At 43.2% G+C, this 17,642-nt stretch overlaps 3 protein-coding genes across 3 annotated transcripts in view; 1 reads left to right on the top strand and 2 right to left on the bottom strand.

Annotated features, from left to right (window-relative positions):
* cux1b (cut-like homeobox 1b) overlaps positions 1–936 on the bottom strand; it is a 105,804-nt gene extending 104,868 nt beyond the window's left edge. The window contains exon 1 of the mRNA XM_016670210.1: positions 838–936. Coding sequence (XP_016525696.1) covers positions 838–891 — 54 coding nt within the window. The 5' untranslated portion in view covers positions 892–936. The remainder of the gene's footprint in view (positions 1–837) is intronic.
* A 2,118-nt stretch (positions 937–3,054) lies between these two features.
* LOC103136319 (alpha-(1,3)-fucosyltransferase 4-like) lies at positions 3,055–5,106 on the top strand. The gene has a single exon (XM_007549512.2). It carries the CDS (start codon positions 3,537–3,539, stop codon positions 4,689–4,691), a length of 1,155 nt encoding a protein of 384 aa, XP_007549574.1. The 5' UTR covers positions 3,055–3,536; the 3' UTR covers positions 4,692–5,106.
* Positions 5,107–11,539: 6,433 nt separating this feature from the next.
* col26a1 (collagen, type XXVI, alpha 1) overlaps positions 11,540–17,642 on the bottom strand; it is a 34,409-nt gene continuing 28,306 nt past the window's right edge. The window contains exons 8-14 of the mRNA XM_007549511.2: positions 15,746–15,829; positions 14,760–14,812; positions 14,617–14,679; positions 14,218–14,253; positions 14,091–14,135; positions 13,927–14,011; positions 11,540–13,163 (exon numbers count right to left, since the gene is read on the bottom strand). Of these exons, the coding sequence (XP_007549573.1) occupies positions 13,024–13,163; positions 13,927–14,011; positions 14,091–14,135; positions 14,218–14,253; positions 14,617–14,679; positions 14,760–14,812; positions 15,746–15,829 (506 nt within the window). The 3' untranslated portion in view covers positions 11,540–13,023. The remainder of the gene's footprint in view (positions 13,164–13,926; positions 14,012–14,090; positions 14,136–14,217; positions 14,254–14,616; positions 14,680–14,759; positions 14,813–15,745; positions 15,830–17,642) is intronic.

Raw genomic sequence — 17,642 nt, 5'->3', positions numbered from 1 at the left:
AAGGTCTGTTCTTCAGAACTGTTTGCTTTATCTGATGAGAAGCGCACATGTGTTTACAATATTAAGGCCTCGTCCCGAAGCTGATTCACGCAGCTCCTCGGCGCAGCGCAACCTGAGGCAGGACATTAAATGATCGTCCGAAAATAGAACCGTTCAGATGAAAAGGGAGGATAAATAATGCAGAAAGAATACACAGCCTCTTATGGGGATAACTAGTCACACGCACAGCAAAAAAAAAAGAAAGAAAGAAAAAGAAAGAGAGGGGGGGGAGAGAGAGAGAGAGAGAGCTGCACGGTGAGGAAAAGTGAATGGATGTAACAGGAAGGAGGAGGACCCAGTGGAGACACACACACACACACACGCACGCACGCACACACACATGCTTCTTACTTCATCTCCTCCCTCTCCTCCTTGTCTGCCTTTTTTTTTTCCACTGCTCTCAGTCAGACTTCATGACATCCTCCGTGTCTGTGGGGAGGAATAATGTTGTCCCAGCAATGGCGTGTTTTTCCTGCCCACCAGACACAACAGACAAACCCTGCTGCTGCTGCTGCTGCCTCATCATTTTTTCATGACTTCTGATTAGAATACCTTCAAACGCATGCAGCAAACCCTGAACGCACCACGGAGAGCGTGGTCGCTGTTTCAACCTTTTTTTATTTTATTTTTTTAAGACAAATAAAAACATTATTATTTTATTATATTAAAAAAAAATCTCTTGTATTTGTTTATATTAGATCATCACATTAATTCTGTGACTCATTTATTAACATTTGCGGTTGGAGGCTGTGCTGCGACGCTGGGTCATATCTAATACATAAAACATTGAAGACAAACCTTTTCGAAGCTCCGCTGCTGGATGCCTCGTTTCCAGCTGGGATGTTTATTCATTTACTAAATTAAACATGCATGCTTGCAGAAAAATCTAAATACCACCACACTGAGAAAGAGAGAGAAGAAGAAGACGGGGGGAGAAAAAAAAAACTCTGATAGGGATTTATACTTGCCTAGGGAGACACCTAGTGGCGGCTGCCATAATAAACGACGTTTAAAGTTTTTCACAGCCCCTCAGAGCTGCAGGAGATAATTTAGGGCTCCATGTCCAGATAAATCTGTCTTCACTTTTATAATGCTTTCCAACAAGGAATTAAACAGTTTGATAGAGTGCGTATTGTGACCTTGTGTTTCTTAAACAGACATTAGTTCTCATTTCAACTTTTTCTTATAGTTAATTTGAAAGTGAATGTTAGTGGGATAACAAGCCCTTCTTCCACACAGCCCTTCCTCCTCTCTTTGTGAATTTTAAATTTGAGCTATTTTTGAGTTTGGAAATCTTTTTTGACATAGTTTATTAGCTCCATTAATGAAGCTAAAGAGAGAAGAAGTGCATAAAAGTGACATGCAGAAGCTAAATGCTTAATCTATTTACAGAATATAAAGCTGTCTGAGGTGTGGGCTACTGAAAAACTTTCCCCCTGCCTCTTTGGACTGGGCCTTTACTTTGACTGTCCACCTAGCTCACATTCCTGTGTGTTTTGGTTTCTGTTGTCATCTTCCCCTCACACTATTCTGTTCATTTCTCTGTTTATTATCGTTTCTAAGGCGTTGCCAGATTAGTTACTTCCTCCATGTTTAGTTGGTTTATTCTTGTGTTTAATGTCTCAACTATTTGTAGTTGTTTCTTTTAGACTATTGTCGGTTTTTGTGCTTTGCTGTGTGCTTTTGTGCTTGACCTGTGTGATTCTCCTCGCCACATTTAATCTGACTCTTGTGTCACTTTTCCGTCTTACCTCAGTGTTTGAGCTCCTGGTTTTCTCTATTTTTCAGAGCTGCATTCTCCTGTTCTGTGTCCTGTAATCTTCGTTTCACATTCTCTAAGTTTTCCCTTTTTGTTATTAGTATTACAATTAAAGCGTCAACATTCATTTATAGGCAGCTGCCTGTAGACAGCGGAATTTGCAACAAATTCTGCAGAGTTAAATCAACACTACGCCGAGTCTATTTGGTCCTTTTCAGAATTGGCATTAATTTAACTCTTACAGAGTTATTTCAACAATAGTTTGACTAGTTCTAACTATTTCAAGTGTTAAAATGACTCAATGTCTTGTTGAAATAACTTGAAAGAGTTGAATTAACACCAATTTTGATAAGGAACAAATAGACTCGGCACAGTGTTGATTTAACTCTGCAGGATTTGCTGCATACACCTCGACCTCACACGGGTTTTCTTTCAGGATTATCCCGCGTTTAGATCCATCCATCTTCTTCGTGTTGGTCTTCATGTTGCTGTTTGTTCACTATTTATGTTACATAGAGGTGAACTTTCTTCTGGAGGCGACCGTACTGGTTTTATTTAGGTGTATCAGAGAAATGAGTCCAGTTCACCACACTTACTCTTTGTGTTGCTTTTATCACATTTACAGCGTCCGACTGTAATGTGCCAAGAAGTGTAAAAGTTCAGTTGCTGTGAAGATTTGAGCAGGTTTTACAGGAACATCGCGTTCTGACGAGGACTGTTTGTCAGGCGAAACCACCTTTCAAAAATAACAACCCCCTAGGCAGGTAATTAAATCCACACCTTTGTAGTGAAAATATTTCTATCCATGTACTAAATGTGTTAGCTGTTAACATGAACTCACCACGGCTAATATAATTTGGGCTTGAAGATTCCAGTTTGAGTGTATTTAGTCTACGTAACGTGCTTCCTTTGGTGAACTGTTAAAGACGATTGCCTCTTTGATAATGTTCTGATTTATTGGTGTTTAGTTTAAAAATATCAACCTGCTAAGACAACTTTTAAAGCAGGCTGAGGGTTTTAGCCTGATTTTACCTGCTTGTTTTATTGTTATTTAATGTTTTATTATCGTTAAAGATCTTAAGATATGAGATGCAATCTGCTGGGTTTCCTTAGATAGGAACTTTTTAAACTACTTTGAATGATCAATTGAGCATACTGCAATGTCTGATAAGTAGAAGAGTAAGAGTAAATTGAACTGATTCCTTTTTTTTTTTTTTTGGTAAAATGCCTAGAGAGATATTTGCTGTATCTCTCTAGGCACTAGGCACTATATAAATAAATAAACTGAATTGAATTAGATTTATTTATTTATTTTTTTAACAAGTGATGATTTGCCTATTTCAGCAGCCTTCTGGGTCAAGGTGTTTATCCAACCCGCCCTCAGTCCCTCCAACAGTAAACAGGCCTTACAAGAGGCCCATTCAGCAGCAACTGGCAACCCGACCGGCACTGCCACGTCTGAGCGTCGGCATGTACAGTCGGCCCTGGGGTTAACGCTTCTCGTTTCATTTCAAATGATCCACAAGCGGGAGACTTCAGACAGGAAGTAACTGGAGCGACATGACCGCCGCCTGTTGTATTCTACAGTGCTCTTATCTTATCTCAGCTCGCACACCTGAACGAGAGGCCAAAGGTGTTCAGTTCAGGGTGTGTCAGTCGGCGCACTGCAAAATGTAACTTCCCCATAGGCTTAATATCCCGAATGAGGGTGGGGGGATCCGCGGGGTGAGGGGAGTCCATGGGAGTTCAGGCTGGTTGGAGACAAGAGGGCCCCACTTCCAGAGCATCCCGGCGGACAGGTGTACGGACATTATCTTTGGAAGCTGTCCTGAAAAGACCCCGGCTGTGCGTGTGCGCGACCGCCGCGGGCTTCCTGCTCCTCCTGGCGGCCTGTGCGAGGTACCTGCCGGATCAGGCCGCCCCGCAGCAGCAGCAGCCGCCGCCTCCACCGCCGCCACCGCCCGAGGTGACCCTCCTGATCTGGACGCATCCCTTCGGGGAGTACCGCGAACTTCCGGACTGCCTGCAGCTTTATCAGATACCCGGGTGTAGGCTCACGGACGACCCGTGGGCGTACCCGCAGGCCGACGCCGTGATCATCCACCATCGGGAGATCGCCAAAGGTGACGCGTATCTCCCAGCGGAGCCGCGGCCCGACGCGCAGAAATGGATATGGATGAACTACGAGTCCCCCACGCACACGTCCGAGCTGTGGCTCGTGGAGGGCGTCTTCAACCTCACCCTGACCTACCGGACGGACTCGGATATTTTCCTGCCTTACGGCTACCTGGTCCCCCGGGCGCGCGCAGCGGACGGGGCTCCTGGCGGCGGCCAGCTCTCACTCTCCAGACGCCCGCGTAAGCGCTTCGTGGCCTGGGTGATCAGCAACTGGTCGGCGACCCACGCCCGAGTGGCCTTCTACCGGCAGCTCCGCGAGTTCATCCGAGTGGACGTGTTCGGGCGCGCCGGGCAGCCGCTGCAGGGGGGCGGCGACAGCGTGGTGCGGCTGCTGCGGCGCTACATGTTCTACCTGGCGCTGGAGAACTCGCAGCACACCGACTACATCACGGAGAAGCTGTGGAACGCGGTGCTGGCCGGGGCGGTGCCGGTGGTGCTGGGGCCGTCCAGGCAGAACTACGAGCGCTTCCTGCCGGCGGAGGCGTTCATCCACGTGGAGGACTTCCCCACGGTGAAGGAGCTGGCCCGGTACCTGCTGGCTCTGAGGGGCGACCCGGCGCGGTTGTGGCGGCGGCACCTGGACTGGAGGAGGAGCTACAGCCTGAGGCAGCCGAGGTTCTGGATGGAGCACTACTGCACGGCCTGCAGGGCGGTGAGGAGGAGCAGAGGACGGACTCAGACGGTGACGGACCTGAGGAGGTGGTTTCACTCATGAGAGCCGCGACAGCGAGTCGCTTTTAATTTATAGATGAGAACGTTCTGGGAGTTCGCTTGGATTTTTGTTGTAGTTTTCAAATTGCTTCTGAGGATTGCTCACTCATTTTCATATCAGTTTTTTTTTAAAAGTGGACTCACGCTTAAAACTGTTTAATTCCATAAAGTTGGCAGTCTCCAATTATAAAACAAGCTAAACTTTTTTTTTTAATCAAATCACCAAACATATATCAAATATGTTGATCAATGCTCTACTCACTACTGATAAAAAGCAACTTTGATTAGTAGAAACTCTGTTTCCACATCTTTGCAGTTTTCTGGAAGTTTGTTTCTGTATTTGTGGTGCATAGAAACCAAATGCTGCTTCTCCATGTTTGGTTACGTCTCAAGTCTGATCAATACGTCATTCAAGCTTTAAACCCCCCCAAAACAAAACATAATAAAGTGACAGAACTAACAGGTATCAGACTCATTTTTGACCAAGCTAGGTTCTTTTTTTTTTTCCTCTAGTGGCCTTTATTTGAAAGTGCTATGACAGGGTAATGAGAGAGAGGGAAGACATGCGGTAAAGGTCACCTGACCGGGAATCGAACCTGCGACGGCCGCGTAGAGGACTAAGGTCTCCTTATGTAGGCTGTGCTTAACCCCTGCGCCACCGCAGCACTTATCTAAAGAAAAGCTGCAACAGATGATGATGCTGCCACCACCACCATCAGCATCATCATCTTTGTGTGTGGCGGTCAAAGATGCTGCTGCTGCTGCTGCTTTGTGTTGATTTAACTTCCTCATAATGAATCGGGTAATTCTCACTTGAGTTTGTTGTATCGACATAGCATCCCCAATATGTCTCTTTAGCTTTTAATCAAACATTAAGTATTTCCTCAGCATAATCTATTAAGGCTGTAACTCAGCAGGTCTGTTGACAGGAGTAAACATCTGCTTTTTTTAAAAAATGGATTATTTAAATTTTTACACCTTGTTGTTGTTACAGAATCAATCGCCTTGTCGAACTGGACACGTGTTGTTGCTGTGAGGGCAGGGGGTAACTTTGCTCCCGGTAAATTATCTAATGCTCCTGCAGCTGCTGGAGGCGCTGATGGTTAGCAGCAGTAATGATCTCAGAAGGTCAGAACAGCCAGGCCCCCCTGATCCCATCTAAAGCCCATTCCTGAAGTCGCTCCGAGTTACAGCGAGGGCCTCAAAGTCACATTCGCTCTCGCTGCTGTTTAATCACGGATGCAGTCGCTCATTCTTACAGCTCTTTGGACTGCAAACGACTCAGGAACAATGTATCGCATGTTTCTGTTGCTGCGTCAGGGCTAAAAACAAACAAACAAACAAACAAACAAAAAAGATTTGCATGTTCCGGGAACAATTCGTGTTGTATCTGTGGCTGATCGTGTCATCAGTGAGGAAACTGGAAGGCAGACAGGCTGAACAGGTTGAACAGGTTGAACACGAATGGTTGTTTTTTTTTCTTTTTTGTTTATTTTGCAGCTGAGTCACATATGATCAGTCCTGTCCAGGACACAGAAGATCACACAGTAATTTTCCATCGTGTTCAGGGGCTGAAGGAGGGCTGGAGCTGTGTCTGCTGTGGGCAGACAGACTGAAGTTAATGTTTCAGGATGCAGGAAAACGGAGAACCTGCGGAAAATCCGCTCAGAGAGGGAACATCCAGACCCTCGCCTCTAGAGACTCGAACCGGGAGTTTTTTCAGCTGTTCGGCTTTAATGTGACTGTTAAGCTGTTTCTGCTAATCAGACGCTGGATCTCCTCTCGTCTGCTCTGACGTGTGTGTCTGGTTTTCAAACAGAAACGCGCTCCCAGCGCGCAGAGCCCGATTTTACGGCTCAAACAAGATCTGGAAACAGAAACTGTGTGGACCTGTACTGCCCCCTGTGGCCACTTGAGATCACTGCAATCCATCAGCAAGAAGGGACTCAACAACTGATAGCAGCTTAAAACTGACTGGAAATTTCTGTTAGGATGAGAAAGGGAGAATTTCACACACAAATATATGTAGTAAATGAGTATAAACATGAATAAATTTGATGTGCTTGTATTTTTAAGGTAATTCCAATTTTTGGAACATATTTTAAATTAAAAAAAGAAAGTACAAAAGGATATTCTCTGGTATGGAACAAGTTCAAAATGAAAAGTTATTGTTCAGGTAGTTTCTGGGTGACGTTTGATAGTTAATGTACAACAGCACTGTTCAAAGTTGTGGTCCGTGGGCCGTTTTCAGCCCTTCTGAATGATTTTTGCGGCTGGCCGTGAATTAGTTTTTCTCAATATCGCCATTTCACAACGAGAACAAAGAAGTTGTTGAAGTCTGGAGGTTGAAGCAGATGGACAATAAAAAAAATATTGACAAAATTCAAAATCTCGAAAGATTTTTTTTTAAGATGCTACGTAGGCTAACACACAGGTTGTCTTTCATTACCCATGTTTTTTCCTGGAGTTTGATTTCATGGTAGCAGTGACTTGTGCAAACAGACATGAGAGCATCCATCCGTTAAATCTGTTTGTTCCTTTTGTTGTTGCTGGCGACAGACTAAACAAAACTTCCAGGCCAAGTTAACAGAAAGCAATGAATCCCTCCAAATTCTGGAAATTTTCCCCCTTTCCTCTGGTCAGGGGAACGTGCAGGACTGAGGTATTTACGACAAAAAAAAAAATCTACAACTTTGTCTGTTTTATTAAAACATGGCATGTTTAGTTTATGCTCAGCAGGTAAGAATAATAAAAGCCACCCTGTACTTAGTTTTAAACATGCTGAATGTTTAAAAAAAAAGAAAAGCAAATATTTTTGGTCTCTTCTTTTCTGAAAATAGCCAGATCATCATCATGTACCTGAATATTGTAATAGTCTAGGTCATTTAATTCATTTTTATGAACAAGATCAGGTAGATAAGTTTCAATATATTCTAAACCAGAGAGGTTTAAAAAAAAAAAAAAGCAAACGCCTGCGTTGATAGTTGGATAATTGTCTCTCAGTAAGTTGTGGCAAAAGGACATTTAAGCAAAGAATAGAAATAAATGTATGCATTTGAACCTGTGTGTAAAGTCCTTTAAAAAGTAATGATTGAGGTATAATCATTCCACAAATGGCCTCAGATTAATATAAAACACGCTCCCCAGGTGAGCTTATAGAGAAATTTCATTTGCTGCCCGGTTACATTAATAACAAACTCAACATCACCTGAATCTAGGTCAGTGTGGCGCTCAGCTGTTTTTGTGTAACCGAATACCTCCGAGCTGCGGCTTATCAGGAGCTGACCCCCCGAGCAGGCAGCTCCCAGCAGGAGGGAGCATTTCCGCAGGAGTTTGTCTGTTTGAGTTAAAGCTCTGCTGACGCATAAATCTGCAGGTTTAGAGATGGAGATAATGCAAAAAAAGAAAAAAAAAGAAAACAAGTCAAAGTAGAGAGAATTTGGGCTAAAACGCAACATTTCTTCCTTCTCGTTGCTCGCCCGAAGCACAAAACATCACCTCGTGTCACAGACTGACAGGTCAACAGTGTGTGAGGTGAAATACTGGATGGTGATATAAACTACCTATAAAAGTAGTCAGACCCTGAAGTGTTTCAGTTTTGTTCAAAGTACAAAATTGATGTTGCTGTATAAACACAAAATCTTACCGAGTATTTTTGTTTTGGGTTCTATCACAAATATCTTAGTACAGTTGAAATAAGACGAAAGTAACTCACAAGTAACGTTTCAGCAACATAGCAAGCCGCTTTCAGTCAATCATTCTGTAACATGGATAAAAAAAGTACTAGTTCCATTGTTTATTTCACTTATAACATGGAAGAAAATGCCTGGTTATAAGTATAAATGTTACATTGTGTAAAACTGAAATTCAGAGCACATTTTTCAACATGTTGCTTGGTAACAAAATTCAAATGAGATTTCATGAGAGTTTTTTTCCCACCCCATAAATCTCAATTTCGGAAAACTCTCAACTGTCAAGCAGATTCTCCCGCCTGAGCTGTTAACATCTGCAGATCCTCCAAAGTTTCCACAGGCTGTGTGTCAAATTAAGCCTGTCAGAGGGTCTCTAATGCACCATGTGCCTCCATATCATTTGTTATAAATTTCTCAACCCTGAACGGGAACATTTAGTTTTATTCTTCACTTAGCAGGAATTGCAACAAACTTAGAATCCATATTTTTCTTTTCTATTAGTTTATCCAGAGAAACTCCTATTACTTTACCTTTGTTTTTGTTTTTTTTTCACTTTGTATTTCCTAAATCTCATGTAAAGCACCTTTGAATTGCTTGTTGCTGAAAATGTGCTGTATAAATAAAATGACCTTGCCTTATTTTAGAATGCGCACCAGACTTTATTTAAATGTAAAAAACGCTAAAAAAAAAAAAAGGCCACAATACACAATTCACATCTTAATTCACAATTTTACACAATTTGTGCCAGTCTGTCTGTCACATGAAAGCCCAATAAATGACTTTGTAGTTTGTGGTTGCAAAGTGACACACTGTGGAAAACTTTACATTTAGCAAAAGCAAAGCAGATTTAAAAGTGAGCACCGAAGAATACCGGAAACCGACTTTCATTTGCTTCATTTGGCGTCTTTAGCGGAAAGCTGCGGCTCATTCCAGAGCCTCTTCCCAGACCTCCTTGTCAGCCACACGCTGCCATTCATAACCTCGGCGCCCCCCTCTCCCCCCCGGCTACAGACGCAGTAATCCCGTTTGTACAGCAACAGATGTTTCTCTTAAAAACATCCGTTCACTCTTCAGCAGAAAAGAAGGAGGAGAAGAAGAAGAAGAAGAAGAAGAAGAAGAAGAAGAAGAAGAAGAAGAAGAAGAAGAAGAAGTCGTCGTCAGCCTCTTATTTTCCCAGGAGATGAAAGAGAGCAGCTTAATCGCTATGAAATCGGACATATTTGCGCTGGTTTGCAGGGACACATATTGACTTTCAGCAAAGGCTTACTGTTCTTTAAAACATAAACAAGCTTTTTTTTCTTTTTTTTTTCCTGCGTCTCCCTTTAAAGCAGAGCCGCCAAGCCGTGTTTTACGAGCAGACTTTCATGTTGTGTACATGAAAAAGGCCGCAGAGATGGAGAGAGAGAGAGAGAGAGAGAGAGTGTGTGTGTGTGTGTGTGTGGAGAAGAAAATGCATATGACACAACAAAAGTCCGCCCCCCACACACACACACCAGACAAATAAACAGTGCATTGTTCCCATGGCAGCGTGGCGCATTAATCTGACGGCTGGTTTCCCATGGCTGTGTCTCCCTGCCCTGTAGACCTCCGCTCTGTCTCACTGATGGGTCCTGTGATTGCAATCATCCATCTTACTGTCAAAAGCGAAAAAAAAAAAAAAAAAAAAAAAAAAGGGGGTGTGTGTTTGGAAGGGTTGGGGGGGGGGGGGGGGATCACACACACCATCTCACTTTCTCTCCCTTGTGTCCGGGCAAACACGGCACCCCACCGAGAGCAGAGCCGACGCACGGACCAAAACAGCCTCGTGTGATTAACAGAGGGAACACGAGTGGGTGTGCATCATCTTTTTTTTTTTTTTTTTGGTTGTTTCTGCCCCTCGCCATGTTGCATGATCAGTCGCTGGAGTGTGCGCCGGGTGAACGAACGGTGGACACGTCTGATCTTGCAGCCCATCAAAAGCACCAGAGACTTGTTCCCTTGTGGCCACGCAAGCGGGGGCCCCCTCACATCAACACGTCTCTGTTCAGTAGACAGGAAAAACAAGAGTGCGGAGGAGGTAGAGGAGGAGGAGGAGAAGAAGAAAGAGGAGGGGAAGGGGGAGACAGAAACACAGATGAAAGAATTCATGAAGAGGCCGGAGAGGAGCGTGAAGACGCCTCGGAACCACGCTCATCGCTCGGGAGCTAATTGAGCAGCAAAAGTCAACTCTGATTTTTGTACAACCTGTGATCCTTTCTACAGAGAGCAGACGCCGGCCTGTGAAGAAAAGAAACCAAGGAGATGTTTACAGGTTAACCAGTTGTTTTCTTCTATAGGATCTCGAAAAAAGCGAGGCCAAGAGGAGGAGGGAGGCAGCATGTTCCTACTTGTCAGCAGTGTGGTTTAATTGTCAAACTTGTGCTGTAAAGTGAGGTTGTTGTCATCTGCAATGATGGATTCAATGTTTCTTTTTGTTTGTTTTTTTTTTTTTGCTTTACATCATGCTATAATGTCATTCCTTCATCAAAAACACACATGGAGTGTTACCTTGACTTTTATGAATGATTGAGAAATCATTTAATCTCTTGTTGCAAATATTCAGACGTGCAAAAGGCCTGGTGGAACTGAGCCCCGCCTTCAAGGATGAAGCTCCTCTCCCACTCAGCTCCTTCAGACTAGCCAGACTAGCAGACACCTGGTGAAAGTGACCATCAGCTGCTTGTCGGCGCATTGCTGGTAAAGAAAGTTGTTACAGATTAATAGAGGAGCCATGTTGTGATTACTTCAGAAAGAGCAGGATCTTCTTAAAGAGACAGAGGCCCAATTTCAAGGCATTAAATTACAAAGTCACATTTCTTTTAAGTTATATTTGATATATATACTATAGTATTTTCATAACAACTGAAGGTAGCATAGCAACTTGATTGTACTATAAAAAGGCTCTATGTGCCCAGAAAATCCATGATACTGCCCCCCTTTAATCGAATAATGAAAGAAATAAAAAAAAAAAAAAAAAAAGATGCATTCATGCTACCAGTCTTTGCCCCATCTCAAGGCCTGATAGTAATAAGACTAATAGCAACAAGAGGAATAGGAATAAAAAAATGCATCTTGCAGTGATTTCTAGAAAATTGTATTAGGTTATTTTAGAAAAAAATAAATAAAAACATTCATGATAAGCAAACATGAAGAATATTAATTTATTATAAGTCTTACAGCAATTTCTGGAAGGCAGCCTTATTCACAAGTAGGAATACACGGATCAAAATCAATACACAATTATTCTTGACTCGTGTCAGATCCTAAGAATAATAATAAAACAATAATAAGCTAATGCCTTTACCCAAGGGCAAGGCCTTCTTCACTGTTTTATAAACTCACTGCAAATTGATTTTCTTTCCAGAACAGGTAAAGGAGTCATTTCTGAACCATCTGTTTACCTATTCCAGGAAAGCAGCTCGACTCGCATCTCTAATGCGAGGGTAGAATAACCCAAAGCCGTTATTTCTGCCCTTCTGAGTTTCATTTGAACACTTTGAGGTCTATAAACAGCTGATAGTGGCCAATAAAAAGCGTGTCTGTTGTTAGAGGGGCTTTGATTTATTTTATTGTTATGTAGTTCTCGTTTTATAGAGCAGTAAAAACTTAAGAGTTACAAATAACTAAAATACCAAACTCTGAATTGGACTCTGACGGAAACAATTTTCGCACTCATCTGTTTATAGTTTGCATGTTTTGGTCGGCTTTCAACGTTGTCGTCATCGGCAACAGATCCACGGCTCCCACTCGACTCCGGCGAAATGTTTTGTATTTAGCAAACGGGCGAGAGGCGAATCGATCCTCTCCTCGACTCCCGGCAGAGGAAAGCGCGTTTCCCCTCCCAGAAGGATTCTCTCCCTCCCTGTATGAACTCTGTAATGGAGGAAGCAAGGATCGCTCCAGACGCGGTGGGGGGTTTCACTCAGAAACCTCCATCTTGGTCACTCGGGAGACACATCGCGCAATAAATCACGTCGGTTTAAACGGAGATCTCGGAGGCAGTTTATTAAACAAGTCGATGTAACCCTGTCAAGTTTGCAGCTCCATCAGCTTCCAGGTGCATCGGGGGCCGAGCGAGGGGGGGTTTGGCCCCAGATTCGGGATCTCTTTCCTCTGACTTCCAGATGTTTGCTCCGGTTTATGTCACGCTGGTGTTCTTGGAAGCCTTTCCCCCTGACAGCATTAATACAAACTAAAACGCAAAAGAGACGATGGAAATCAAAGATTTTTAGATCGGTACAAACTTGTGTTTTTTTTCACTTTGTTGAAGAATGCAAAGGCCTGCAACCTAAGCCTCAGGAAAAGAGATAAATGTACTTATCTAACTTATCTGATGAAGGAAGGATGCCAGAACCTCCACCGTAATTTATGACATACGTCTGTGTAAGGCAGCAGCAGCGGCCGGGTGATAAAGGACAATAAATCATTTGGTGGAGAGGCGATGTTCAACATCTCTCTTCTACAAAGAACTTTTAATAGCAGGACTTATTCATGTCGAAGAAAAACAACTATAAATCTGGCAAATACAGATACAAAGAACAGCTACGTATGTCCAGTTATAAAAAAAAAAAAAAGCTGATATTCCCCGTACAATTATTCACACAAATGCAAAATGATGCAATAACGTTAAAGAGGGACCCGTTTCTGCTGCCCGTTGACGCCCGTGGGCTGATGGAGGGCTTGACCGGCTTGGCGACGCTTTGTCTTCAGGCTGGAGAAACCCAGCGGGTCTAAAACGCTGCTGAATCCAGATCCTTCAGAGTTCTCTGCACAAAGCAACAAACAGCAGACAGAAAAACAAACAGTCAGCAAGGACGCGTCCCTCCTCTGCTTCAGAGGAACAGTTTGAGATTTTCGTAGCAGGTGGACGCGGTGCGAATGTTTGGGTCGAGTATTTGCTTCCAACTATTTTCCTACAGCCACCCGGTGTCTGTAGGGTCGTAGCTGGTGTCCAAGGTTCTTGGACAGCAACCTGTATGTTGCATCAAAGTTCAATAAACGTGTTTGGTGTATCTCTAAAAGTAACCTCTCTTTTCTATGAGAATCACCATAGCTACAGGAAAGTAGCAGAGAAGTTCAAAGAAAGAACCCAAAAAGCTCAGTGAAAGTTCAAGCAAAGACACTGGTAAGTATTGAGAAAGTAACCATTAAAGTAATTAAAAGTTCAATGAAAGTACCTGATCTTCATGGTACGTTTTGGGAAAGTAAACAGTGAGTTCCTCTGAGTATTTTTTTTTTTTAATTTCCCTGTTAAGCTCCAGAAGTATCTTGCTGAAGTCTGTAAAGTAATTTTTATCCACCACAAAGAACCAGGTAAGTTTCGGAAAGCAACCTTTCAGCTGCAGGAAGGTAACCTTTAGGTTCTGCAAAAGTAAAACCACTAAGATCCATTAAGACTTCTGAATCGACCCAGAAAGTTCCTAAGTAATCTCTTGTTCCTTGGGAAGTTGCATCCATTTTACAGGAAAATAACCTCTAAACATTACTGAAGTACCCTTGAGGTTCTGGTGAAGTTCGGCTTCTCCTCACCGTGAATCCCAATCATGTGCTCCAGGATCAGAACCCGCTCGGCCAGGATCTTCAGGGCCTCTCGGAGCTGCTGCACGGCTTCACCCTGAACGACACCATCCCCTTTAATAGGATTTGTTTTCAAAACAATAAAAGTAAAAAATCTGCCCTGCAATGCCTCTTACCTCGTTCAAGCTCACTCCTGGCTCTCCTTTTGGCCCCGGTGTTCCCTGAGAGGGGAAAGAAATGAAGGTCATCACCTTCAGGATGTTCGGATGTGTGAGGTTTAAGCATCACACTGACTAAACTTACAGGTAGGCCCTGCTCTCCTTTGGCACCTGGCGCCCCCTAGAGGAGGAATAACATTAGTTACCAATATTTCTAAACCCTAAAGAGGGGAGGTAATCCACCTCTTCACCAATCTCAGATCACACACGCATTGGAAAGAGATCAGCTTTAGAGGCGGAGGACCCACTGGAGACCTGACTCCAGATCAAACATGGCGGCCCTGATTAGTGCGGCCTGGACGCGGAGGAGAGAGGAGGATTAGTCATGGGTTGGAGAGAGTCTTTGAAGAAAAGCTTGTTCTCCTTTAATGTGTCCACCGATGCATGACGGGGTCATTTACAAAACTAAAGAGCGCTCACGTTATTAATAAGCACCAAATACGTTCAGACAGCCCGATAATCCAATAATGAGGGTCATTTTTACCCTTTCCCCTGGATCTCCTTTCGGGCCGGGACTGCCATGTCTGCCTGGAACACCCTCCCTACCCTGGATTCACACAAACACAGGCGTGGGCATTAGCGGTGCCGTCTGAGACGACCAATTATGACTAAGTGAGAAAGACTTACGTCCCGTCCTGGGAGACCAGGTGTCCCTGCGGGTCCTCGTTCTCCAGGGGAACCTGCAGTCCCACACACACACAAACACCATTAAACATTACTAAATGCTGACGCCGTTTGGGAAATATGCAAGAATCTTGTCAAACTCTTGGTTTTTGTATTCCCATAGAGAGTATTCCTGGTTCAGTCTTCCTTGTTTGACTCTTTCCCTCCACATGCTTGACTGGATTGCTTTCTTAGGCAACTTTTAAAACAGTTGATGTTAAATGATCAGCTGCTTCCAGATGTTCTGTGTGTTATTTAATCTGAGAATGAAAAGACGGATTGATATAAACCTTTCATATCGGTCAATATTGACAATTATTCATTTTTTTGTTTTGGACACCTGAAATGCTGCCAAACTGGCGACGTGACCTTTCCTTTACTCAGTAGGTTGTTGCTAGGTAACCAAAGACTGAGAGTTGCTAGGTGACCAAAGAATGAGCGAGTTAGTTAATACCGCCCACCTTGCTTAGCTGGAAATTGAGCAGCTACCGTCTTTTCCTCTGCCTACATCTCCCAGAATGCTGTGCGGTTCTGGATCGGATCTTTTCGATTTGTCTATCGTAATATATATTGCTACTGATTTTTTTTTTTTTTTTTAATCCAGGCAAAATTAATTCAGCTCAAACTGGAGTATTTGGCGCGAACTAAAATAAACGGAATAAACCTCTTGAGGCTGCAACATGTCCTGATTTAAGGATTCATACAGCCTGCGGTGTATAATTCATAAACATTCACAGAAAAACAATAAACATATTCTGCTACGATACAGTGTCACGACTTCAACACCGCCTTATTTTTCTGGGTAAATCCTGCAGTCTTGACGCTACGTGTTCGTAATGACACACTCAGCCAGCTACAGGACATGATATGATACACATGCATAATGTATCGAGGCCACAATGTGCAGCTTTTCCTCCAACATGCATACAGGAAGCGGCTCGTGTTCCTACCCGGGGGGCCGAGGGGACCAGTGGGACCGGGAGGGCCGACTTCGATCCGAGGCGCAGCGAGACCCGGACGGTTCAGGTCCTCCTCTGAGGGGAAACATGAGCGTCAGCCACAACATTTTAACCGTGCTGCTAGGAAGCAGCCCCAATGTTTTCATGACCGTGCGACGCGGAAGGTTTAATTATGTCCCTCGTGAGTCAAATGGTTTGAACTGAAATGAAATGATCATAAATCTCCAGAGGAAATTACACAGAGATAAACAGCTTCTTAAATAAATGCTGCCATGAATCAGCGTCGGGTTCATTACTGAGAGGAGTCCGCCCACGACGCAGCAGACAAAAAAAAATACCCATAATTCCTCTGTCTCTGGGTTACCGAAGCTCAAAGACCGAAAGGCTGTACAAACAAAACCAAAACAAATGCTAAAATGCTGTCGTCTAATTATAATTGTTCAATATTGGTAATTATTATTATTATTTTTTTTTACACTTTTCCATACTCTCCCTGCAGCTTTAATGAGTACAAATGGCAACGACGGAGCAGGTTAGATGTATCCCAAACGATATAATGTAGAATATGAGAAGTTATAACTTATTCAGCAGGATTATTAATACAGTCTGGCCACCAAAGTGCATTATGCGATAAAATAAACATGTGTCTGTTCTTAAAAGGCTAATGCATGTGGAAGAGTGATTCAAGATTCAGTTTTATTTATTCCCTGCGTTGAAATGCAGAGATAAAGTTAATTCATGAGAAACATTTTGACACAGCTGTGCCGCAACGTCTTCTTAATAGCAGTTCAGACGCATTGCTGACTTGTTTTTAATCGCATCATGCAAAGAGAAGTGACCCATAAAGAACAGACCCTGCATTAGTCTTAGTTTGGTTTGTATGATAAACTGGTAATTTATCCATTTTAATACAGAATCTGGCTAAAGAGTCCTTCCCCACTCATATGAATCTTTGCACATTTTGTCACTTTGCAACCACATTTCACCCCTACTATGTCTTTATTTGGATATTTATTGGATACACACACATGGCAGAAACTTGACACACACTTTTAAGCTTTTTTTTTTTTTAATATATATAATGTTGCGAACTTGGATTCAAGACCAGCGAATGATGAATGGAGAAGAAGTCTTTGAATTGCAGGTGCTTCTTTATTGCCTACTCAACCAAACTAGCACGAGTTCATCCAACTCGTACTCTCAGGCAGAACAGAGCGGTGGTGAAAGTGGAACATGCGACTCGTTCTTTCATGGTGAATTCCCCCCACAATGCCAGAAAAGGTGTGGCTATCTGACTGCAAAGACCACAAAACAAATGACTGTAATTTCTGTACCGAACCAACACCCAGTTATAGAGTTCAAGTCAAACAGAACATAATAAAGGGTAAATTTAGAGCAGCAACCCACAAAGCAGCCTGGTAACTATCTATCAGCTCCCCGACACTTTGTTTTGCAGAGAACTGGCCCTCGAAGTCTGCAATTCACATGCTTCAGCTGCGGTTTCGGCTGTCGGTCTTTGGCAAATATCTTCATCAGTTTTGTAAATCTAGACTGAAATTTAATTTGATTGTTCTTTTTGGAAAACAAGCCCAGTCAGAGTGAACTAAGTCACTCTATGCACAAAAATATTCAAGTCTTATCACAGATTCTTAAGTGGATGTGGTCCTGGACTTTGACTGGACCTGTCACACACATTAATGTTTCTAATTTAAACCATTCCCTTCTTGCTCCGGCTGTGTGTTGAGAGTCCAAGTTCAGTCTCGAGCCTTGTTCAGTCTCTGAGACTAGATTGTATTCCTCTCCATTGACTCTGAGCAGCTTGCTGTTAGAAACGTTTTCCCACGGTACGGCGCTGCCACCAACATGATGCACTGGTGTGTTCAGGGTC

The sequence above is a fragment of the Poecilia formosa genome, unplaced genomic scaffold (assembly GCF_000485575.1).
Source record: "Poecilia formosa unplaced genomic scaffold, Poecilia_formosa-5.1.2 Scaffold31, whole genome shotgun sequence".
Taxonomy (NCBI): domain Eukaryota; kingdom Metazoa; phylum Chordata; class Actinopteri; order Cyprinodontiformes; family Poeciliidae; genus Poecilia; species Poecilia formosa.
This window is presented reverse-complemented; position numbering and strand designations above follow the sequence as displayed.